This window comes from Morus notabilis, unplaced genomic scaffold (genome assembly GCF_000414095.1).
Source record: "Morus notabilis unplaced genomic scaffold, ASM41409v2 Scaffold180, whole genome shotgun sequence".
NCBI lineage: Eukaryota > Viridiplantae > Streptophyta > Magnoliopsida > Rosales > Moraceae > Morus > Morus notabilis.
In genome coordinates this window covers 86,753-111,269 of record NW_010361879.1, presented here as the reverse complement: position 1 = coordinate 111,269, position 24,517 = coordinate 86,753, and the positions used below count along the sequence as shown (strand labels likewise).

The 24,517-nt window shown below is 35.7% G+C and overlaps 5 protein-coding genes across 8 annotated transcripts; all 5 read left to right on the top strand.

Annotated features, from left to right (window-relative positions):
• Positions 1–315: 315 nt before the first annotated feature.
• LOC21388680 (auxin response factor 2B) lies at positions 316–6,786 on the top strand. 3 transcript variants are annotated; one of them, XM_024167367.1, is made up of 16 exons: positions 316–704; positions 815–890; positions 1,036–1,151; positions 1,558–1,653; positions 1,882–1,938; positions 2,052–2,207; positions 2,308–2,392; positions 2,643–2,733; positions 2,831–2,995; positions 3,508–3,627; positions 3,982–4,057; positions 4,185–4,356; positions 4,476–5,407; positions 5,500–5,690; positions 5,835–6,041; positions 6,242–6,786. In XM_024167367.1, the coding sequence occupies exons 1-15, from the start codon at positions 654–656 to the stop codon at positions 6,007–6,009; spliced, it is 2,559 nt and encodes an 852-aa protein (XP_024023135.1). In that variant the 5' UTR covers positions 316–653; the 3' UTR covers positions 6,010–6,041; positions 6,242–6,786. The 3 variants fall into 3 exon arrangements, with proteins under 3 accessions (XP_024023135.1, XP_024023134.1, XP_024023136.1); XM_024167366.1 differs by having other exon boundaries at positions 316–714; positions 825–890; XM_024167368.1 differs by lacking the exon at positions 815–890 and having other exon boundaries at positions 316–780.
• A 2,644-nt stretch (positions 6,787–9,430) lies between these two features.
• Positions 9,431–13,071, top strand: LOC21388679 (trafficking protein particle complex subunit 2). 2 transcript variants are annotated; one of them, XM_024167369.1, is made up of 6 exons: positions 9,431–9,529; positions 9,726–9,818; positions 10,812–10,897; positions 11,010–11,071; positions 11,337–11,422; positions 12,715–13,071. In XM_024167369.1, the coding sequence occupies exons 2-6, from the start codon at positions 9,738–9,740 to the stop codon at positions 12,805–12,807; spliced, it is 408 nt and encodes a 135-aa protein (XP_024023137.1). In that variant the 5' UTR covers positions 9,431–9,529; positions 9,726–9,737; the 3' UTR covers positions 12,808–13,071. The 2 variants fall into 2 exon arrangements, with proteins under 2 accessions (XP_024023137.1, XP_024023138.1); XM_024167370.1 differs by having other exon boundaries at positions 9,435–9,529; positions 9,710–9,818.
• A 1,431-nt stretch (positions 13,072–14,502) lies between these two features.
• On the top strand, positions 14,503–15,815 carry LOC112092106 (TMV resistance protein N-like). Its single transcript, XM_024167356.1, is given in 3 exon segments — positions 14,503–14,646; positions 14,648–14,975; positions 15,502–15,815. Coding segments are annotated over 3 exon segments (786 nt in total).
• Positions 15,816–15,853: 38 nt separating this feature from the next.
• LOC112092105 (TMV resistance protein N-like) lies at positions 15,854–16,504 on the top strand. The gene has a single exon (XM_024167355.1). It carries the CDS (start codon positions 15,854–15,856, stop codon positions 16,502–16,504), a length of 651 nt encoding a protein of 216 aa, XP_024023123.1.
• Positions 16,505–21,929: 5,425 nt separating this feature from the next.
• On the top strand, positions 21,930–22,829 carry LOC112092104. Its single transcript, XM_024167354.1, has 2 exons — positions 21,930–22,409; positions 22,473–22,829. The coding sequence occupies exons 1-2, from the start codon at positions 21,930–21,932 to the stop codon at positions 22,827–22,829; spliced, it is 837 nt and encodes a 278-aa protein (XP_024023122.1).
• The last annotated feature ends 1,688 nt before the right edge of the window (positions 22,830–24,517 follow it).

Genomic DNA, 24,517 nt, shown 5'->3' with positions numbered 1-24,517 from the left:
ATGTGCCATTAGAATGACATAATTTCAGAAAATTCAATTCAAGCACTTCTTTTACAAGATTAATTTTGATTAAAACAAATATTAAGAGAAAACTTAAATTTATCAAATTTAATGCAATAATAAATGAAAATTTTGCTTACTCCAATAAATTTACATAATAAAATATCATATGCATATACATGTGGACATTCCATTCACTGCCATTCCCGGTCCTAAAAAAGGGGGGCCGAGTCCACCGGTGAGTGCCGGTTGGTGAATGGGTTAGAAATTGACCGCGGTTGAAATCATTGCAACGCTGTTTTGACCACTCCGGTTAAGTCTCGCTTCAGACACACACAGAGAGACACGCACACAATCAGGAGAGAGAAACTAGAGTGAGAAACTAGAGAGAGAAAGACACGCGCAGAGCTTGCGTTGGTTGCTCTTCTTTTTCTTCTTCTTCCTTCTGGTTGGTTGGTTCATGCACTGGCTTAGTTGAAGAACCAGAGAAATTGTTTGAATCGGCGAAATTTTTGTGGTTTTTGAGGTTGTTAGGGTTTCAGTTGAGTTTAGAGAGAGAAAGAGGAGAGCGAGTGGGTTTCTGTGGTGGATTTTGGTGGTTTTGAGCTCGGAATTGGCTGAGGAGGGGCTTCCCATGAGAGATCTGTGCTGAAATGGTGATGGTGTCGACGTCGGAGATTTCGGTGAAGGGAAATTCAGGAAACCCCAGGGGAGGAGAGAGAGAGAGCTTCTCTTCCTCCGGTTTCGCCGATCAGAACGACGGTAGAAAGTCCGCGAAAGGTCTGTCGTCGACTCTTTTCCTCCGGCGCCAAACCCCAGGGGAGGAGAGAGAGAGAGCTTCTCTTCCTCCGGTTTCGCCGACCAGAACGACGGTAGAAAGTCCGCGAAAGGTCTGTCGTCGACTCTTTTCCTCCGGCGCCGGAAAGACAATTCCGGCAGGGTTTTGGTCTATTTTCCGGCGAGATTTTCGGGTTACGGAGCAATTTCGACTTTTTCTGAGCTCTGATTTCGTGTCTGTGTGTTTTGTGCTCGTAGATGCTGATGATGTTGCGCTCTACAAGGAGCTTTGGCACGCCTGCGCTGGGCCTCTGGTGACCGTACCCCGTGAAAACGAGCGCGTCTTCTACTTCCCTCAGGGACACATCGAGCAGGTGAAATGAAAATCTCTTCGCCACAGTCAGTTCTAAATTCTAATTCCTTTTTCCTTGCTCTTTTTCTTTTTCATTTTTCTTTTCCAGTCGATCAATTGTGTTTTCTTTGTCGTCTATTTTGTTTTTTTTTTTTGTTTTTTTTTTTTTTTTTTTTTTTTTTTTTGAGTGGAAGACTAACCATTATTTGTTAGAAGGAATTATTTAATTTTTGAGAGAAATTAATTTTTTTTTGGAAGGATTCTGCATTTTTTATAGGGTTTTCGCTTGTTATTCTTTTTCTTTGGGGTTAACGGCTAATTTATTTTATATTAGGAATTATTTAATTGTTTAGGGAAGTTAACTTAGTTTAGAAGGTTTCTGCAATTTTTTCGGTTTATTAAATATTTTTGGGGGGTTTCTGATTTAGGTGGAGGCATCGACTAATCAGGTGGCAGAACAACAGATGCCAGTATATGATCTCCCGTCTAAGATCCTTTGCCGGGTGATGAATGTAGAGTTGAAGGTAATGATTATGCTATTTTACATGAGGATTCGTAGTTTTCAATTTCTATGATTATTTTCTTTTGTGGGTTTTTTTCGCTGATCTATTTTCTTTTCTGGTTGAGTGGTAATGATCGTGTCATTATATACGAGTATTGATATTTTTTTGTTTCTGGGTTATTTTCTTGTAGAGTCGAAATATATTTGCTTTATTTGCGAAATTAATGATTCTTTTGGGTATTTTTTTTAGGCTGAGCCAGATACAGACGAGGTATTTGCACAAATCATTTTGCTACCTGAGCAACAGGTAAGTTCACTGTTTGATGGTTGTGCCATTACTAGGATGAAGAACCATTTATTTGTGGGGTTGAAACTTAAACAGTTTGCTATTTTTTTTCTTTTTTTCTTTTGGGATGCCAGCAAGATGAGAATGCTGTGGAGAAGGGATCTCCTCCGCCCTCGCCTCCACGAATTCAAGTGCACTCATTTTGTAAGACACTTACTGCTTCAGATACGAGCACTCATGGTGGATTTTCGGTGCTTAGGCGACACGCAGACGAGTGTCTTCCCCCACTGGTTGGTTCCTTTGAGCTTGCGGTTTTAGATATTCGTTTTCCAGTTTTACTTTTGTTCACAGCTAAATTTTGGAATCTGTTTCTTCTCTTTTTCTTGGCAGGACATGTCTCGGCAGCCTCCAACTCAGGAGCTTGTGGCCAAGGATTTACACGGAAATGAATGGCGCTTTCGGCACATATTCCGAGGTAATACATTGGTTTTTGATATTAGCTTTCCGTTACTTATTGTGATGCATATAGATATTAACATCTCTTTTCCTTTTTATACTAGTGAGATCCAGGGTGGAGATTTGATGAATTTTTGTAATTAGGGGGTAGTGAATGTATTGGTCACATTTGTCCAACTCACTCCTTTTCCCTTTTCCTTTATCATTGACTATTAGTGAATCTAATACGCAGCTTTATCTTGTTTGTTTAACATGTATGCAATTGCCAGGTCAACCTCGGAGGCACTTGCTACAAAGTGGTTGGAGTGTTTTTGTTAGTTCCAAGAGGCTCGTTGCAGGGGATGCCTTCATATTTCTCAGGTTAGTTGATTTCTTATTCCTGAAAAGTAAAGATGTGTTCTGGTGGCTGTGGCTTGTTTTATTTGTCTGAGATCGTGGTTATCATGTGACTCTTTAGGGGCGAGAATGGGGAGCTTCGAGTTGGTGTTAGACGAGCAATGAGAAAGCAAGATAATGTTCCCTCGTCTGTCATATCTAGTCATAGCATGCATCTTGGCGTTCTTGCAACTGCCTGGCATGCTATCTCAACAGGAACCATGTTCACAGTGTACTACAAGCCAAGGTGTGTTCTTGCCCTCTTCATCCATGCTTTACATTTCAGATAATGAGACAAAAGTTTTATGGTCTAAAACTTGATGAAAATACCATACTACCACTGATTCTTCTACCAATTAAAAAGTGCCGTGTAAAACTCTGTGAGCCCATATGTAATCTGCACGTCTAGAGCTGACTCTTTGTTATTGGTTAAAAACAAGATATGGTCTTTACCACTCGTGGCAATGCTCTAATTTAATGGTGTTGCAGACTTATTGACATGTCTATTGGACTGATTATTATGTATGATTTTCAATCTTTGATTCTTGAAATCATTTCACGCATTGGTTGTCCTGAGTTGGTAAGCTCATTATTCGGAGTAACATTATGACATTTGTTGCTCTCACATTTGAAAGTTTTTGCCCATAGCTGATTGTTGAAGGGCCAAGGGGAATAAGTGCTTAAACCTTGGTATTATAAAAAAAAGTGATTTTGAATTGTTTGTTAACAACATTAACTCTTTTATATGTGTCTTAACAGGACAAGCCCTGCTGAGTTTATTGTTCCATTTGATCAGTACATGGAGTCTGTCAAGAATAACTATTCTATTGGAATGAGGTTCAAAATGAAATTTGAAGGGGAAGAAGCGCCAGAGCAAAGGTATGTCTCAAACAAATAAGTTGTACGCAATCTCTTCATTCTATGAAAACTATCCAAATGCATTAGCCTTCGTTTGACATGTCATCACGCGTGCATTGTATTTTTTAAAATTGATGTAATATCATAAACATCTGTATTGTATTATAATCATGGCACAACGTGGTACTATTTATTATGATGCTCCAGACAATGCTTTTATTTTGTTTTGTTCGTTAGCTGGAATGGTTTTCTAGTTGTCTTCCACTGAACACCTTTGGTTTATAGGGGATCATTGACTTACTGCCAGCGTTGCATTGTATAGTTGATAAAAGGATTAAATGTAGTTTTGAAACCATTTTTTTTTCCATGTTGTAGGTTTACTGGCACCATAATTGGTGTTGAAGATGCCGACCCCAAAAGATGGACAGATTCTAAATGGAGATGCCTGAAGGTATCACACTATCACTGAAGTTCAATATTAAAATGAGATCACATTATATATGTATGTGTGTGTGCGATTGTTATTGTTTGTTTGTTTTATTTGGCATGCTAAAGCTGTCATGCTTTTTTTCTGTCAGGTGAGATGGGACGAAACTTCTACAATACCGCGTCCAGACAGAGTTTCACCTTGGAAAATAGAACCTGCGCTTGCTCCTCCTGCACTAAATCCTCTTCCTGTGCCAAGATCAAAGAGGCCTCGGTCAAACATTGTGCCCTTGTCTCCGGACTCATCTGTTCTAACTAGAGAAGGTACATCTGGAATGACATTATAATATGAAATTTATGAGTAGACCCCTTCATTCCTTCATCCAATGATTTTTCACTTCGTATATGTTCGCTGAGTTGCATAACTCTTGTAATTTGATTAGGTTCATTAAAAGTAACTGTAGACCCTTCACTGCCAAGTGCATTTTCAAGGGTCTTGCAAGGTCAAGAATACTCGACCTTGAGAGGAAATTTTGCAGAAAGCAATGAATTGGATGCTGCTGAAAAGTCCGTTATGTGGCCACCTTCTCTTGATGATGAGAAGATTGATGTGGTCTCTGCTTCTTCAAGAAGATATAGGTCTGAGAATTGGGTTGCGTCTGGGAGGCATGAACCGACTTACACAGATTTACTATCGGGTTTTGGGGCCACTGTTGATTCCTCCCGTGGCATTGGTTCACCCTGCACTGATCAATCTGTTGTACCTGTTAATTCAATGAGAAAACAAGACCAGGATGGCAGGTTCAACTTGCATAGTAGCCCCCGGTCAATGTTGCCGTTGCCTTCACCTCTATCGCTTGGCTTGGACACTAATTTGAAGGGTTCTGTTCAAAGTGGTACTATATCATACCAAGCACAGGGAAGATATGTTGGATTTGATGACTATCCTATTCTGCATGGTCATAGGGTTGAGCACCCACACGGAAACTGGTTTATGCCGCCACCATCCTCTCCTCATTTGGAGAATCTTGCCCATTCAAAAGAGTTGATCTCAAAACCTGTATTGGGACAAAAAAATGAGGCTGTTAAACCTAAAGAAGGAAACTGCAAGCTCTTTGGTTATTCTCTTATCAGAGCAGAGCCAGCAGTATCGCATACAAGCGTAGTGGACAAGTCGACTGGGCAGAGGAACCTCGTGTCAAGCCAAGCTCAGAAATTTGAGTTTGCTCAGAAGTCAGAACAGGCAGGGGGTTCAAAATCAGCTGATAACCCAGTACCCATGAATGACCAGGAGAAACCACTACAAACTAGTCAGCAACATTTCAGGGAGGGTCAAGGAAAAGCGCAGAGTGGTTCAACTAGGAGTTGTACTAAGGTATATTTTTTGCAATGTTGTATTGTCACGGACTCCAGTGATCCATTGTAACAAGGGAAAGAACTTGCTTAATGAGTTGCTGTTGATTTTAGGTTCACAAGCAGGGGATTGCACTAGGTAGATCTGTAGATCTTACAAAGTTCAACAAGTATGATGAACTGGTAGCTGAGTTGGACCGGCTATTTGAATTCGGTGGTGAACTAATGGCCCCCAAGAAGAATTGGTTAATTGTGTACACTGATGATGAGGGCGATATGATGCTTGTCGGAGATGATCCATGGCAGTAAGTGCTTATGTTTATTTGATCTGAAAATCCTATATTTATGACTTTTGACGCTTTGAGTGCTGATATCTGTTTTTTTTTTTTCCCAACGTCAATTTATTCGGTCCTTTGGTGTGACGTGTTGTTAAATTGTCATCTGTTTAGGGAATTTTGTTGCATGGTTCGAAAGATTTTCATTTACACCCGAGAAGAGGTCCAGAAGATGAGCCCAGGGACCCTAAATTCACACGGGGAAGGAAATCAAGTGAGTGTTGAGGTTATGGATGCCAAAGAGAAGCCTCAGACGCTTCCTTTGTCATCTATTCCTGCGAACTGTTAGCTCCAGCTCTCAAGATATTAGGTATAAGCGAGGTATATTCTCAAGCTTTTTGTCATCTTCTACGTTTGTGTTTGCAATTCTTCGCCCCCCAAAATCATGGCCCCTGGAGTTTAAACGTGCTTTAATTTGTCTCCACTTCCTTTCATATTATTATTTGTTCACGTGGAGATTAAATGTTTCTTCAGAATATTTATGGGGCTCGATTCATTGTTTTTTTTTTTTTTTTTTTCAGGGTTTATGGTGCCAAAATAATAGGAACTGCTATTGAGCTATATATCTAGTTTGGATTGTGAACTAACCAAGTTGGATGTGAGCCTCTTTCGGTATACAAGTTAAGCTCTTTAGAAAGTCAGAAATGGATGGCAGACGTGGTATGACACATATAAATCCAGTTTTTGACATGTACTGGAGTTAGTATTTTGCAATGTCCTGTTATATACATAAATATGTATACGATTGAGTAAGGCGACGTGGCCGTGCTATTCTCGTAACGATTCTCTACCATGTACATAGTTTTCCCTCCTCTTTTCCTTTTCCCAACCGTTTAATGTAAGTAAAGCAAGGCTTATACACTCGAAGTGTTTTCAATTTGGGAGGGCTAGGAATGAGATGTTCGTTTTACTCTTTGCAAAGTCATAAGCTGTTGTGGGGTTTGCAGTTGTATTATTATTTTGCAGGTTTTACAAGTAGAGTAGTAAAACATAAAAAAGAGGGCACACGGTAATACTAGATGTTAGTTACATATTTGAAATATAACTTTTTATTCTTTTGTGCAGAGTGGACTCTTGAAATTTTCCCTGGTTTATTTTGCTAATCGTAATTTTATCCTGGTTGAATCTCATGTATCTTGTAATTGCCCAAAATCTTGTTGGAACTTTCTCTTGTGGAAATTAAGGGATTCATGTGGAAAAAACATTGGAGTAGAATGGATTAAGTCTATAATTAGATAGAATAAGTAGGTGTGAAGTTATCTCTAGATTAAGTCTATAATTAGATTTTTCTACTTGGTAATTGTCACAAAATTTGTCCTGCTCATCAGTTTTCAAAGCCGTAAGAGAAATATATAGAATGGATTTTTGAATTTTGATCCGTGTCTGATTTCATCCGCATATATTTATTTTGAAATAATTCTTACAGCTGATAGTAAAGATTGCTTCTACGTGTCAAAAAAGAAAATGCAAAACAGATACCAGTTTTAATTTGTACAAGTATTCAGTGACAAAGTGACAAAAACTTCTGGTCCAATCCAATTATGCCAGTTTTTGAATTTAGGAGATTTTTTTCCTTTTAATAGCCTTCACAATTGCCATCTTTTGACAAATTGCAATGGTTTCCGGGACAAAAATGCCTCACTAAAACTTACCATGTTTTTGTACGTTACGTGCACGTAAGAAAGAAGAGAAGGGCAACCGTTGCTAAGGTCTCGAAGCTTCTCAAAGCAAAAACAGATGCAAAGAATCAGCCACATTCTTTAAATCATTGAAAACAACAATGTTTTGAAACCACCTCCTAATTCTTTTTGTGAAAAATTGAAAGAATTATTAGACTTCAAAAAACAATTTGATATTACATCATAAATTTGTTTGTGGGATATGTGCAAAACTTTTCTTTTTATTTTTAAAGCCTTTTTTTATAATTATTTTAAATAAATGACCCAAGTTTTGCTAAATTTCTAAAAGCGAAAGCGATCGGAAACTGCTTTGCTAATTTTGCTTGTATGCTTTCTCAAGATATTTTTAGGTTGATTCTTTTATTAGCTCTTTTGTACTTGATGATATTGTAATTGAGTAATAAAGTTTGCTTTTCTTTCCAAAAAAAAAAAAAAAAAAAAACCCTTCAACGACCCTGACAATTGTAGACTTTCTAGTGACAAAGACCTTTTAATGCTATTCAAAGTTCAAACTCTCAAGAAATATTACCGTCAATACTGGTGATGCAATCGCTACAAATATGACTGTTATAATATGAGAAGATATCAAAACTTACAGTAATAATTGTTACGTATAGTTATTTAAAATCATAATTTAAAATTATTTTTAATTTATGTATATTTTTTATAAAAAAAAATATTTTAATAAATCACGAATCATGATTTAAATTATAATTCGAATCCTCATACTAAACACTAAATTAATATTTTAAAGAAACAAATATAATAAATCCCGGCGAACTTTTAGCACTATAACAACGTCCCTCTAAATTTTGATTAGTATTTAGTATCAACTATTTCCTTCCAATTTCAAAACTGTATCACATTTCTTCATTCTAGTAACTTTTGAGACACATGTAGGTTACGTACCTTAAAAGCTATTTAAGTAAGTTCATACCCTATAAATTTATTTCAGAAATTTAAATTTAAAGGTTAATTTGAGTTTAAAGTAAATATTAAAAAACCCTGTTAAAATATAAAATTATTGTTCGCCCACCTCTTAACAGTTTAGGTTTTTGGGATGAATTGATAAACTAATATGATATTAAAGCGGGAGGTCCTGGGTTCAAACCCCGGTAATTACACTCTTTATTTGTATTTAAAATTATCATAATGTGTTAGGTCTTTAATATATCTCGGGTTTAAATATTCACAATTAAATTTAACAACTAAATTTTGTAAATAAAAAAAATTATTAACACTGTTGACCTTTTAATTTGATAGTTTCTAACTTTTAATCTTGACAGATTACTCTATTTTTTTTTGTTTTTTTGTTTTTTTACAGATTTGGCTACTGATACTAAAATTAAAAAATAATTTTTGAAATTTGACAATGGAAATCATAATTTCATCTCGTAATAGCTTTAAATTTTACACAACTAGTTTCATTACGTGCAAAATTTTCTCTTTACTAATATTAAAATTCATCGAGAATTAAACGTTTTGCATTTAATGTAACTATTTATATAAAAAATTCATTTTTTGTGCAATGTAGATAGGAGTTCTCCGTCAAATTTCAAAAATCTTTTGTCATAATAATTATGGTATGAGGAACTAAAACTAACTAAAATTCAAAATCTAAGAGATTAAAGTCTGGTTCATTTTATTGATTTTAGTTTTTAATTTTAATTTTATTACAGTTAAAAACTCTTATAAAAAATCGCATTTAATTTTTTATGCTACAGTAAAAAACTCATATAAAATCACATTTCAGCTCAAATTAAAAACTCAAATCAATAAATTCCGATTCGAGTTTAAAATTTGAGTTTTATTTTAGTAAAAAGCTCTAAAAAAATCACATTTAATTTTTTTACTATAATAAAAAATTCTCACATAAAATTATAACTTAACTCAAATTAAAAATTCAAATCAACAAAATTAAACGAGTTTATTAAAATTAAAAGTTACGGTACCAGAGTATCACCGAGCTCAAAGTTGCGGGACCTACATTGCTAATAACAAGGAAAAAAAAAGAGAGAACATACTTCTCTCTCTCTCTCTCTCTCTCCCTGTAAATCGTAGAGAAGAAGAGATCAGTGTAGAAGCTCTCAGGAACTGTTGATTTCTTCTTGGCTAATCGGCCTCTTCAAGGTAAATGCTAATTTTCTCTCTCCATTTCTATTTCATCTTTGTCTATTGCTTTTCGATTTTTCTGTTTTTCTCGAATTTTCCCACCAAACAAACACAAACCCAATACACTCTGTTATTGCTTCTAAAACAATGCAAATTTTGTTTAACTAGAGACAATAATAAACATTTTCTGAAAATAAGGTCGTTGATCTCACAGAGGGTTTTGGTAATGGCGACGACGGCTTGTTTTATCATCGTCAGCAGGAATGACATTCCCATTTATGAAGCTGAAGTTGGATCTGCTCCTAAAGTATTCTCTTCCTCTCTCTCTCTCTCTCTCTTTAAATTGTTTTACATTTTTTTTCCTCCTTTGATTGAAGTTTCGTGTGTTAAAAACCCCATATAAAGTATAGAAAAAGAGTTTTTTTTTTTAATAAATAATTTCTTCTGCAGTTTTCAGTTTCCCTTTTGTGAATTTCTATTGTTGGTTGTTTGATCTCAAAGATGTTGTGGCTATTTCGTATTATGTTCTTTTTCCCCTTTTTTTATTTAAAATAAACTTAAGATGTGCAGTTGTTTATTTATTTATTTATTTTTGTTTGCCTTATTAACTGAAAGTAGCTGCATCACCTCATTGCAACAAGAAAACTTATATGCGGAAAAGTAAAGAAAAAAGTATAGAAAGGATTATGTCCTATTAAATGAATCTGATTGTTTGAGTGGTTTAAGTAAAAATGGTCGGCTTAGGCTGATTTGGAATTCTGTAGTCTTAGCACTTTTCTGTTCAGTTCAGTACTTCAGCTCGAAAGAAATAAGGGAATTTTCAAGGGGGTTCAGTTGGATTTTGATGAGAGATGGGAGAATATAAAATGAAGTTTTGGTTAAGCATCGTGGATTCAATCTGGAAACGAATTTACGAGTGTGATGTTTTCACTTTCCAGAGCTATTGAGCGATTGGATTTCTTTCTTCGTTGATTGTTTTCTGATGGACTCCCTGTCCTCCTTTTCTTGTACACATTTTCATCTTTTTAGTAAAAGTTTGTTTCGTATAAAAATAAAAAAGATCATATCCTAATGGAGAAGTAGTCCTTGCCAATTTCATGATTCACATTTAAGGAATTATCTTGGCAATGATTATAGTAAAGGGCTTTTTCTTTCCTTTGAAATGTTCTTTCGATAAATTGACATTTTTCAGCCAAAGTTTCGCCCCAACAATTTAGATAAAATTGAATTTACTTTGTTGACTAATTTTATTAGATATTGGTAGTTAAATTGATTCTTTGCTTGCATGACCTCGTGGCAGAGAGAAGATGCTGCTCAGCTGCATCAGTTTGTATTACATGCTGCTCTCGATATTGTTCAGGATCTTGCATGGACTACAAGTGCCATGTATGTTTCTCACCCTTTAGGTTGTTTTCTGTGGCTAGCTGCATGTTGTGGCACTAACCACTAAATCTACTATCTTCCTTCTAACAATTTTTTTGCTTTTCATTCCTTGCAGGTTCTTGAAGGCAATAGACCGGTTCAACGATCTGGTTGTTTCAGTATACGTTACGGCTGGTCATATCCTTAAAATCTATGGATTATTTTCTAAAAGTGCAACTGTTAGTTATATATTGTTTCCATGCTATAGTTAGGACCTCTGCATATTTTTTAGCAGTGTCCTATCCTATTGCTTGCCTCAAACTGGAAGCAGCTAACAGATGAGATGGTAAGGGGATAATTGGTTTGCTACCCAGTTCAGGGGTTTTGCCATTGTCGTACATTAGTCAGTTGAAACATCTATCTTTGAACTTCAGTTTTGCGTTTCCTTTAACTAGAATCTTACATACAAGATTTATGCTACTTCACGATTCCCGGAATGATGATGGCATTAAAAGCTTTTTCCAAGAGGTTCATGAACTCTATATAAAGGTACTAGTTTGTTTCTTTCCATCTGATAATGTGGTCAGCTTAGTCCTTGCATAATTCTTTCGTTTTAGTAGTTTGACTCCATTTAACATTTTCTGCTCTTTTCTCCTTTTAAATACATTGGCTGATTTGGTTCCTCTTGAACTCGTTTGTTCTCCTTTCTAGCAGATAGGTTCAAAATTTCTGATATGTTCCTTTTCATAATCAAGTTTCAACTTGTTGCTTATGTATTCCTTCGTCTTTTCTAGCAAATAGCTTTTACTCGGACATGTTATTTTTCATTTAGCCCCGAGTTTTATTGATTTGAACTTTTTTATTTGAACAAAAAAATTAGAATTGTGTGGTTTAAATTGTAGTTTGAATTGGCGTTTGTATGTTTAATTAAAATTTTAATCTGAACAGGAAATAAAATTCAAATTTGTGTTTAGTAGGTGTGAAAAACAGAGAGAGTGGACACATTTTTACTGTTCAAAAATGGTTTGAACGGTTGAACTTAAGGGAGAAACTAAACTCTAAGTTGGACAGTTTAAACGGGGATATAATACGAACTGTCCGCTTACCAAACACGAATTTAAACTATGCTCAGTGTTTAAACTGAGTTGAACTGAACTAAACCAGTGAAACAAACGGGGGCTTAATTTTTTCAGAAATCTGAAAATTCTTTCATGTGGGATGTGGCCTTGGGGTGGTACGAGATGAATAAATAGTTGGGCATTAGTATATTTTTGATTTGTAATCTTTTGATTAACTCATGTAGACATAGGTGGTAGATTATTTTTAATCTCTACTTGTTGCCTCGTAGAAACACAGCCCTGGGAGGAGGTTATGTTCTTTTTGTCTTGGTAATCAAGAAACTTATGCTTGGACGTAATGATCATTTACTGTATTTTGGGTATCTTGGTAAACTGGCAATGCATGATTTAGTATTTGAGTGCTTGATTTTGTCAAAATTATTCTCAAACCTAATATTCATGCCCGCAAAGTGAAATATTTCTGCCCCATACGTGAAAATGAATAATGCAACTTATGTGACAATTTGGAATATAAGAACATTATGATGAGTGATGAGAGTTTAACGAACTGTACCAGACAATATGGAAAATACGAACATTACGGTTAGTCCTGGGGAATTTTAGGAACACAGAATGCTTTTACCAGACAATGTACCAGACAATATGCAACTTAATTTGCTTAGATTCACCTTCTTGCCCCTTCTGCAGATTTAACTAAATAAACCCAGAATGCTTTTAGACGAGACATTGGTTTTTGACTAGTTTTGTGTTTGGAATTTTCAGATTCTTCTTAACCCCCTTTACTTGCCTGGTTCCCGCATTACGTCATCACATTTCGATACCAAAGTTCGTGCTCTGGCAAGAAAATATCTGTAAAAGAGCCATTTTGTCTCCAGGCAAGTTAGCTCGTCATTCTTCAATATGAGGTGCGGACTTCACCTAGCTTCGTTTCCAGCATGCACATCTTCTCATCCTTTCCTAGTTTCAGGAAATTGTAATGCTTTTTGCTTATAGTCCAAGATTTCTAGGCTGTGTTTCTAATCATATGGCTCCTGATAAAGGGCAACAAAAAAGTTTTCTAGCAAGCGCATGGTGTATTTATTTCACCGATTAATCTTGAAGTAGCAAGTCCATTGAAAATGTTGCTTGCACTGTGAAATCCTAAAATCATTCAAGAGTGTTATTTCTTGTGCAGGAATTTTGTTCCAAATATTGTTTAATTACATTTTGCCTCCAACTTATTATATGATTTATTTGATGATGATGATGTGACAACAAAATCATTTGATGCTTCTACCAAAAAAAAAAAAAAAAAAAACGATACGATGCAGTAAAAAAGTAAAAACTTTCTAAAAAAAAAAAATTGTGAGATGCCGGTTTACATATTTGCCTAAGGATTTCTTTGGAATATCTCTCCATTCCCTGAGAAAGTGTGTTATTTCTCATTTGCCTCCAAGCATCTTAAGCTGATTGCTAAAAGAATTCAAAAGATGAAGAAGCAGCCAAAAAAAAAAAAAAAAAAAAAAAAAAAAAAAATATATATATATATATATATATATATCTTTGATGGAATCGGCCTTTTCTTTTGTGCTGATAACTTGAAAAGTAGTGTCTTGGTGGCAACTTGGTCCCTGGCTGAATCACCAGATTGAGTTCTTTAGGTTCCGTTCAATCCACCTATTTGAGTTTTGTTATAATTAAAAACTTTCAGAAATAATTACATTTATTTTTTTTATTATAATAAAAAGTTCTCACATAAAATCACATATAAACTTGAATTAAAAATTTGAATCAGCGAACTAAACTTATCTTTAGGGAAAAAAAATAAAATTAACATCTTCAGTTGTACTTGTGCTGGTACTCTTCTTTAAAATGCTCCTTGCGGAACTCACATGATGATGCAAAAATAATTACTCTTCAATGTAATTTAGGAAAAGAAATTAATTTCTTTAAAAATTAGTTGAGACATTCCATATGATTTATGCAAAAATTTCTTGAACAATACACCTCTATCGACACAAAGGCAGTTAAAAGGAAAACACTTTATATTCTCAACACAACTACCCTACGCGATTCACATTCCAAACTTTTCTGTAAACCCGGAATGAGACATATTTGTGTTTAATCTATCATATTATGCGACATCATTTAAAACATGTAAAAGTCAGTTAAAAAAGTATTTTGAAATATTTTAAATAATGTATCATAATATAGTTGGTTATATACATTTGTAACACCAAAATGGGACAAATCCAACATATCTTTTTACAGGTAGAGACGCATACAATTTGTTTTATTTTTTGTCCTTTTTCTGGGAAAGGCACTAAGCTAAGACTCCATGGTCAAAAGGTTATGCATTCATGAGTAATGGCCGAAAGTGAGTTTGGAATATTATTTTAGAGAATAGATGCTGCCTTTTAATAAAGTTTTGTGGTGTTGAAAGCTTAATTTGCCTGATCTCCATTGTTCTTTTTCTCTAAAGCCAACACAGATCACCTTCTGTTTTACTCTCACAAGGTGGGTGCTAAAGAAGCTTAATTTTTTGCTTCTAGATCTGCAAAGGTACTTGATATGGATGTTTCTCTTGCTTTCTCCAGTTCAAAAAAGTACAATGTGTTCATTAGTTTTAGAGGAGAAGATACTTGCAATACTTTTACTAGTCATCTTTATACTGCTTTGTGTCAGAAAAAGATTAAAACCTATCTAGACGAAGAGTCTTAAGAAAGGAGATGAAATTTCACCCGCGCTCTTGAAAGCGATCGAAGAATCAAAGCTTTCCATGATAATTTTCTCGCAAAACTATGCTTCCTCCTCATGGTGTTTGGATGAGCTCAATCACGTTCTCAAGTGCAAGGGAAAACATCATAAACAGCTTGTTGTGCCGGTCTTTTATCACGTAGATCCGTCGCATGTGCGTAAACAAAACGGAAGCTATGGAGTTGCTTTTGCGAGACATGAAGAACGTTTAAAGGACAAAATGGATAAGGTTCATCAATGGAGGATTGCTTTAGCAGAAGCAACTAATCTCTCTAGTTGGCATATATCTTATAATTTATGCTTCCTTTAAAAATCAAGTCATTTATGCTAATCTTTTACTAATTTCTTTTGTAAGAGATTTGGTTACCAAAGGTATAATTTTTGTCAAAAGTTGGGGAAACTTATATGTTCTTTTTGTTCTTATGACTACAGTACTCCACAACAAAGAAAGAAATATATTAAAATGAGAATAAAACAAAAGAAAAAGGGCTCAAAAATATCACACGAACTTATTTCTTGGACTAAAAACTAAAATATAACTTATCAACAGTCACAAATGTACCTGCATTTGTTCATATTTTAAAATCCTTTCATAAGTTAAATTGATTAGATTAACCAGACAAAAAAAAAAAAAAAAACACACTCAAAAAATTGAAGGCAATGTCAGATCATAAAAAAACAAGAATAGAAACTTATTTTATGACAGATACAAATATGAATAATATGAGAAACATGCTAATTTGAAACAACATTCGTCTTTGTCTGCTAGAATATTTCGCTTCTAATTACTAACTATTTTGCATTATTCATATAATATTGTCAGGTCGGAATCTAAGCTAATTGAAGCCATTGCCAAAGATATCATAGGAAAACTGAACAATATATCTTCAGACGATAATTCCGAGGACCTAGTTGGTATTGACAAACGAGTTAGCCAAATTGCAACGTTGTTGGATATTGGCTCGTCAAATGTTCGAATTGTTGGCCTTTGGGGCATGGGGGTATCGGCAAAACAACGTTGGCTCGTGTTGTGTTCAATCGGTACTATGATCAATTTGAATGTTGCTACTTCCTTGAAGATGTTAGGGAGGAATCCAAGAAACATGGACTCCCCCATTTACAAATAAAACTTTTTTCAAATTTATTGGAGGAGTCGGATATAAAAATGGTCAACCGATTTGTACAAGAAAGAATCTACCGAACAAAGGTACTCGTTGTTCTTGACGATGTAAATGAGCTAGAGAAATTAGACTATTTAGCTGGAAATCATGATTGGCTTGGCAATGGAAGTAGAATCATTGTAACAACAAGAGATGTGCAATTGCTTAAGAACATTGGAGCTCATGGAAAATATCCCGTGGAGGAATTAAATTTTGATGAAGCAAATAAGCTTTTTTGTTCAAGAGCTTTCCGAGGACAAAGTCCCGCTAGTGGTGCTTATAAGAAGCTATCAGAAAGGGCGGTCAATTACGCTCAAGGCCTTCCACTGGCCCTTAAAATCTTGGGTAGCCACCTATATTCTAAGAGCACAAAAGAATGGGAAAGTGAATTGAACAAATTGAAAATGTTTCCCAACAGCAAAGTTCAGAATGTGTTGAGAGTAAGTTATGACGGGCTCGAACCAAATGAGAAGGATATATTCCTTGACATCGCATGCTTTTTCAAATGTGAAGAAAAGGATTCAGTAGAAAGAATACTAGATGGCTGTAATTTTTTTGTTGATACAGGAGTGATAACCCTTATTGATAGGTCTTTGATAACGATCACACCTAACAAGAAATTTGAGATGCATGATTTGGTGCAACAAATGGCTTAGGATATTGTTTGTCAAGAATTCCCAAAAGACTCGGGAAAGCAAAGTAGGCTGTGGTCCGCTCAGGATTCCTACCATGTCTTGAAATATAGTACAGTAAGTTTCCCCTACAAGTAGACATTTTAGATTGGATATGCAACTTTCATATGTGCTTATAATATTCTATATATTCGTTTCATGTTTACACTTTTAATCTCATTGGAATCTTTGCCATCAAACTTTACGCCGCAAAAACTTGTCGAGTTGGACATGCGCTCTAATAAGCTTAAGGAACTGTCACATGTGGTCCAGGTATTCCTTCAGGTCTAGTGTTTAAATTAGATTATAGTATTTGATATCCATTAAAGTTACATATAAGTGCTTATTCTTTCCTTTTTTATTGTTACAGGATTTTGAAAGCTTAAAGGTTTTAGATCTTAGTTTCTCCAAAAATCTCATTCAAGTCCATGATTTGTCTTATGCTCCAAACCTTGAGAAAATACTTCTCAATAAATGTGAACGCCTTGAAAACTTTGGCAGCAGCCTTTGCAACTTGCAGTCACTACAAACTCTTTCGCTATCTGGTTGTTCATGTCTTGACGATTTTCCAGAACTTCCGTCGAGTATAAAATTCTTGGATCTCAGTGAGACGGCAATCGAACAAGTTCCCTCATCGGTTCAACGTCTCTCTTATCTTGAGATATTTTACTTGCGTTACTGTAGAAGGCTTAAAAGTCTTCCAATCAGCATCTGCGATTTAAGTTTTCTTAAATGGCTTCATCTACGCGGTTGCCCGATGTTAGAATACCTTCCAGAAATAGGGAAGCCTTTGGAATGTTTAGAAGATCTTGAATTATCAGAATCAGGGATTAGGGAGTTACATTCATCTATAGGCAACCTTTCTCACATTTCCTCTTTGTTTCTTCATGAGTGCAAAAATCTCAAGGTTGTTCCGGACGACATCTACAATTTGCACCTTAAAATTCTCAGCTTTTCCGATTGTCCAAGACTCGAAAATTTGCCCCCCTTCTCAATGGTCTTTCTCTCATTGACTGAATTATATGTGAAAAACTGCAACATATTTGAGATACCTGATTTGCTTTCCTTACCATCATTACAAATACTAAAAGTTGAAGGAACCAGAATTGATAGAATACCTGCAAGCATCAAACAATATTCGAAGCTGCATGATGATATAGTTATAGTCAACTGCAAGAGCTTCCATCCTCGATTGAAACTATTTACATAACTGGGTGCACGTCATTAGAGACATTGCCGAATGAATTGTTTCCAAACACACAATTTTCGTTGGAGAACGATGATGAACTAATGATTTATGATTGTTGGAAGTTGGATCAAAATGTACGCAACAACTTGATGACTGAAATGCAAATTAGAATTATGTGCTCCGCAACTATGTCAAAACGCGAAGAAGTAGTAGAGGTATTACAATAGTTGTTTCATCTATTTTAACAGTTGGAATGAGTTTAGTTAACTTTTTCATACTTGAAATAATCAATCATCACCTTGTCATTGCTGCAGGAAGGATCATACGGCCGTGCTGTTAAATTATGTTGTCCTGGAAGTGAGATTCCAAAATGGTTCAACTATCAAGAAGAGGGATCCTCAATAAATATCAAGCTTCCTTGACAATGGTATAATGACACCTTCCTGGGCTTTGCTATTTGTGCTGTTTCTGCATTCGAGGGCAATTGTTCTGAATGTTGTCATCCTCCAAACTTCCTGTGTAAATTTCATTTAAAAGGAAAGAATGATGAAAGCTTCATCAGTCGATTGGCGATTGTTAGTTTTCTAACTACTCAGCAAGATAACACAATTTTCAGCAACTTGGATCACATGCACATATTCTATTCGTACAAGGACTATAACGATGATCTCAATGCAGAAGAGGCATCATTTCCTTTCAAGTGATTGGAAGAAACTTGGAAAATGTTTGGATTGTGGCAGTTGCAAAGTGAAAAGGTGCGGAGTTCGCATGTTATATATGAAAGATGCAGAGGAAATGGGCATTGTTGCTAACAATGAGCAATACGTAGCTTGTGAATCAAATGCTACTATGGTGGAGCCTGCTGAGCCTAGTGGAGTTGAAATTGATCTCAACATCAAGAACAATTGGGAAAGTTGCAGTTTCGATTTAAGTTTGAATAGTTATGAGAGCTCTTTCGTCGGCCAAGAAGTCGACACATCTCTCAGTTCAAACCATTTCAAAGAGGAACATGCTAGTGCAGACAATCCAGGACCAATTACAGTCACAGATTTTTTCGACTCTGAAACAGATGAGCCGCATCTCAAGAGGGCTAAGTTTTTCGATTACCTTTTGACTCTCTCACCAAGATGAAAGGTATGCTACAGCCTACAAGACTCTATGATTCATCTATCCATACACATCTTGACAAAGAAATTCTCTTTTGACTCTCTCACCAAGATGAAAGGTATGCTACAGCCTACAAGACTCTCTATGATTCATCTATCCATACACATCTTGACAAAGAAATTCTTGGTAATACAATTATTCGTGTGAATATCTTAGTTGTTTTCTCCTTTGAATTATTTAGTTGTACGTCTCCAGGTTAAATTGAAAACCGATTGGAATATAGAACTAGGAGCTCTCCTACACTTTTCGCTTCTATGACGTATCCATCAAACTTCCATTTTAGCCATGGTATATGTTCTTTTCCTCCTTTCGACATAACTTTTCGCAACTATTTCGTTTGACAGGATTCAGGCCTAATATTGATAGAAATCCATAGTTGTTTGTGCTTTGTTAAAATTTCAAGCTTCATTATTTAGTTTGTTTACCTTTCTAATTCTTCAAACTCCTCCTTTTAATCAAGGGATGAAATGTATTCATATATCAATAATCAAAATTTAAATTTGGTGTCTCTACACTAGTTTTGTTTTATGACAACTCCTCTTTCATGCTTAAAAAAAAAAAAAAAAGGTCCTCTTTCATGAGAAGGTATTAGAATTCAATCTCAAGTTTGTTTCTTCTTTTCTGTTGCTAGCTTTGGTTTACATTAATGATATGCTTTTATCTCTGTTTTTCTATATCATTATAACTCAAGTAAATAATTTCTATCTTGATTCAGTTAATAAGATATTACGCGCGCGCGCATGCATGTTTGTCCCTATGTATGTATATCTTGATTCATCTAGACCTTGTATAAAGAAGCAACAACTAAAATATTTGGTGACTCCCTTAAATCTTATTATTCTCCTAGGGCTTTTAATGTTCACTGATTATTAGATGGTTTGTATATGTTAAAATACAATTGATTTGAAAGAGTAAAATATAAAAACTATTATCGTCCAACCTTCTAACAACTTAAGCTTTTTGGTTGGGCCCACCGGCTACGCGCGCGCGCATGCATGTTTGTCCCTATGTATGTATATCTTGATTCATCTAGACCTTGTATAAAGAAGCAACAACTAAAATATTTGGTGACTCCCTTAAATCTTATTATTCTCCTAGGGCTTTTAATGTTCACTGATTATTAGATGGTTTGTATATGTTAAAATACAATTGATTTGAAAGGGTAAAATATAAAAACTATTATCGTTCAACCTTCTAACAACTTAAGCTTTTTAGTTGGGCCCACCGGCCTAGAAGAAGCATCAAGAATCATGCTACTCCACAAACAACAAATTTTTAAGACGGGTGCCTTAATTAAAAAAAAAAAAGAAAAAAAAGAAAATGGGGTGTGAATATAATTTCCTTCAAAGAATTCAGCTAAACAGGAAGCTGCTTAACTCAGAGGTTACACAATCAAAACGAGTACTGTTTTCAGCTTAATTATTACAAAATTGATATGGATATAGAAAGAAAGAAATACACCATATTGATCAACTCCTTAATTTCCTTCCTCCCATAAAGTTCCCAACTACCAAACACGCCCTTAATCATTATGTGGGAGAAGAGGGAAGTTCAACAGTACAATGTTTTTTGAAGCAAATACAATAACTGTGACCGAAACCCCTACACATTCCTCCCCAGGAATCTTCATTTATAAAACACTTGTACGCACATTCAGAATGCGATATGCATCGTCCATGCCATGTTCTGCTTTTAATTGCACAAGGCCTTAATGGTTCGCCTACATTATTAATTAATATTCTGGGGAAAAAAAACCATCATGCACATTTAAACTTCAGTTCTAGTTTGAATTTAAACATGCTCAACGAGGAGATAACATGAAGATATTGTGCAGATTCTTCAAGGAGATATTGTGAGTTGATTCAGGAGAGAGAATCGTAGAAAAAAAAAAGGAGAAGCTTATCTGAGTAAATTTAAAGATAATTCTCAAGAGGCCTAAGAAGCTTTATTTAAAAGGTCTTGTTTCAGCTCATTAAAGATGTGGGGTTTAATAGAATATTTTCAGAAAAGAGTCTGTGAGTTTTTGTGAGCCTAGTACATTATTGAGATCGTCCTTCAAGAGAGGGATTCGTTGCTTTCGGGAGGAAGCTCTGCCGGTCGAAGGGAGTTCGTCAGGTGAATGAAAGACGTGTGGTGCACGCTAAACAATCACTGTGGAGATTTGTCACAACGGTGTCATTGTCTAGGAGAGAGTTCTTGAGTGAATAAGTCCGTCCAGTGTCTATAATTTCTGGAACATAGTGAACTGTTTATTATCTGGACGTGGCCCTGTAGATGTAGGTGTGCACACCGAACTGCGATATCATAATGTGTGTTCCTTTACTTTCTGCACTTTATTCTGGTCGAGTAATTGAACGTAATTAACTCATATCTTAATTAATTAAGCTGTATTCCTAAACAAAGCACTGTGGAGATTCGTCATAGCGGCGTCGTTGTCTAGGAGGGAGTCCTTGAGTGAATAAGTCCGTCCAGTGTTTGTAATTTATGGAACATAGTGAACTGTTTATTGTTTGGGCGTGGCCCCGCAGAGTAGGTGTGCGCACCGAACTACGATATCATATTGTGTGCTCTTTTGATTTCTGCACTTTATTCTACTCGAACAATTTAAACAATAAGAAATCCAGATCTTAATTAATTAAGTCATCTTCCAGCCAATGTTCCAACATCATCTGGAACATCGGACGTAACATCAGATCTAACAAGTGGTATCAGAGAGGTTCACTGACCATAAGTTCGGTGAGATCTTGGAGAGTTGATCTGTTATGTTTGGAATGGATTTTCTAAAGGAAGGAGGTTCAGTTGTACGTCCCCCTCTACTTAATGGTTCGAATTATTCATACTGGAAGGCCCAGATGAAGGCTTTCATCAAGGCTCAAGATGAGAAGGCCTAGCGTGCTGTTTTGAATGGCTGGAAACATCCAGTAACTAAAGATGCAGAAGGAAAAGTGACTCAAACCCAAAGAGTCCTGGAGTACTGATGAAGACAGGTTGGCCATCTACAACTCTCGTGCTCTCAATGCAATATTCGATGGAGTTGACATCAACCAGTTCAAGATGATATCTACATGTGAATCGGCAAAAGAAGCATGGGAGATTTTGGAGATTGCTCATGAGGGAATTGTCGCCGTCAGACAATTCAAATTGAATATTCTCACAACCAGGTTTGAAAATCTTCGAATGCATGAAACTGAAACTATTTCTAAATTCAATTCACAGTGTGATATAACTAATGAATCCTTTACTCTTGGTGCAAAAATTCCTGAGGCAAAACTTGTCAGCAAGACGTTGAGATCGTTATCACAGAGATTTGCCTTCAACGTCACTACAATTGAAGAGGCGAAAAACACTGAGACTATAAGACTTGATGAATTGATGGGATCACTGAGGACATTTGAAATGAATCTGAGTCAAAATAAGAAGGAGAAGGGGATTTCTCAGGGGATTGTTTTCCAAGCAGAAGTGGAAGATAATGTTGAAGAAGAAAATGAAGACTTAGCGGAGTCTCTTGCTCAATTGACTAAAAATTTCAACAAGGTGATGAAGAAATTCAACGAGAAGAACTAAACTCCAACTTTCAACAACTCCAACAATTCTTAGAAAAATAAGGGAGCTACAAATTCCTCCAATGATAAGAAGAAGAATAGGGAAATTCAATGCCGGGAGTGCGACGGTTACGGTCACATTCAGTCTGAGTGTGCTAATACTCTCAAGAAGAGGAAGAAGTCTCTCAACGTCACATGGAGTGATGAGGATTCTAAAGGCAACCAAGAAGATGATGGTCATGTGAACAACTATGTTACGCTCAATGTTCCAAACTGCAGTGTTATAGATCGTGTCACAGCTCATGTTGCAACATCATCTGCAACACACTTTGGAAAACTAGAAGAAAACATAGATTTTTTAGATTCTGATGGTTCCAACGATGGTGAAGAACTAACTGAGGAGACAATCTAGGAGGCATATGAAACCATGTTCAACAAATGGGTTTTAGTTGTTAAAATGAATAAGTCTTTGTGGGAGCGAGTCGATGAGCTTATTAAAGAGAATGATGTGCTTAAGAGGGCTGCTGTAAACTATGAATTTCGGGCTGTTGAAAAAGAGAAAAAGCTACAGGAGACAAGAGCTGAATTGGAGCACACTCGAAAGTCATTGAAGATGATGAATTTCGGCACCACAGAATTGGATCACATTCTCTCGATAGGAAAAGCAAGTGGTGATCGACATGGCCTTGGCTATACTGGTGAGAGCTCAACGTCCAAGATAGTGTTTGTGAAAGAGATGACTACCTCTAAGCCTCCGACTTCCTCCAGTAAGAAGGTTACTATCTCATCCCCTCGACATAGAAGGTTTGTCCCACATGCCATTAATGCGGTTTACCTGGCCACATAAGACCGAGATGCTATAAGTATTTTAATGCTTTGAAAAGAGGTATGTTTATTAATCCACCGAATTCTACAAACTCAAAGAAGACACCTAACGTGAAGATTGATGTGAAAAATAATTTTTCTAGATGTGTGCGGGTAAGGAAATCTGATTTGAGGTGTCATACAGCTTATACTTTTTTAGAAGCATGCACTAATGATTGTGGGTGTAGTGATGCTGGTTGCACTAAGCGATTGACAGGTGTTAAGAGCATTATACATAGGAGAATGCTACATTCAGGAGGAGTAAGACACAGAGAAGATTCAAGGGGGAGAACAATGTAATTTTATATTTTTTTTGGTCGTTTTTGAATTTTTTAGGATCTCTTGTTAGTTTTACTAAAAAAATGCCAAAGGGGGAGATTGTTTGGTATTTTTATTAGTTAGCAATTTATTGACAATCTTGTAAAAATTCAAAAAATAGGTTCAAGAAGATTTCAGATTGCAGAAGAAGATTCATAATCAGATTTGAAGTTAAAATTGTAGATTTTGTTGAGTTGTGATCTATGGGGATAAGGATTAAAAAGGGTGAGTTCAATTTTGTATGGGAGATAGCCTACAAGAAGATATTTGCTTGCAACCCAAGGCAGATTCAGATTTGAATTGAAAGGCATATTCAGATTTGATTTATAGTGGCATAATCCAATTGCTATTTTCTAAGTCTTTGCATCTTTGAAAAACTACTGGGCCTTAAGATGATCTCTGGGACTCGAGAAAGGAGGCGAGAATGGGTTGGTGACAAATTAATTTTCGAGTTGGGTTCGGCCGAACATTAACTTCACTTAACTTCATCACTCGAGTTGTCTTTTTTTGAGTTTTTAAGGGCTACTGAACAGGTCCTAAGTACATAACTTCAGACTTATAATGACATAATCTCTTCTAATACAATAAAAAATGAAAAATCAAGAAAATAAAATATATATTTAGTTGGAAAAAATGAGATAACAAATACTCGACCTTCAAGTAATTTTATTTCTCACTGTGCATTTTAAGTTCATTTTCGATTCATTTGGTACCTTAGAAAACGCACCAAAATGATTTTGTTGATGTTTCTGCAGATTTCTTCTGACGTTTGGCTTCTTTCACTACGCACAAAGCTAAAATAATACAAATTAGATGAGGGGATTTTTTAAAAAATTTTAAAGGGTTGTATTGAAATTTAAAGTAAAACAAAGGATATTAATGGATTTCTTGTAGCCCTCTCAACTACTTTTTTTTTTT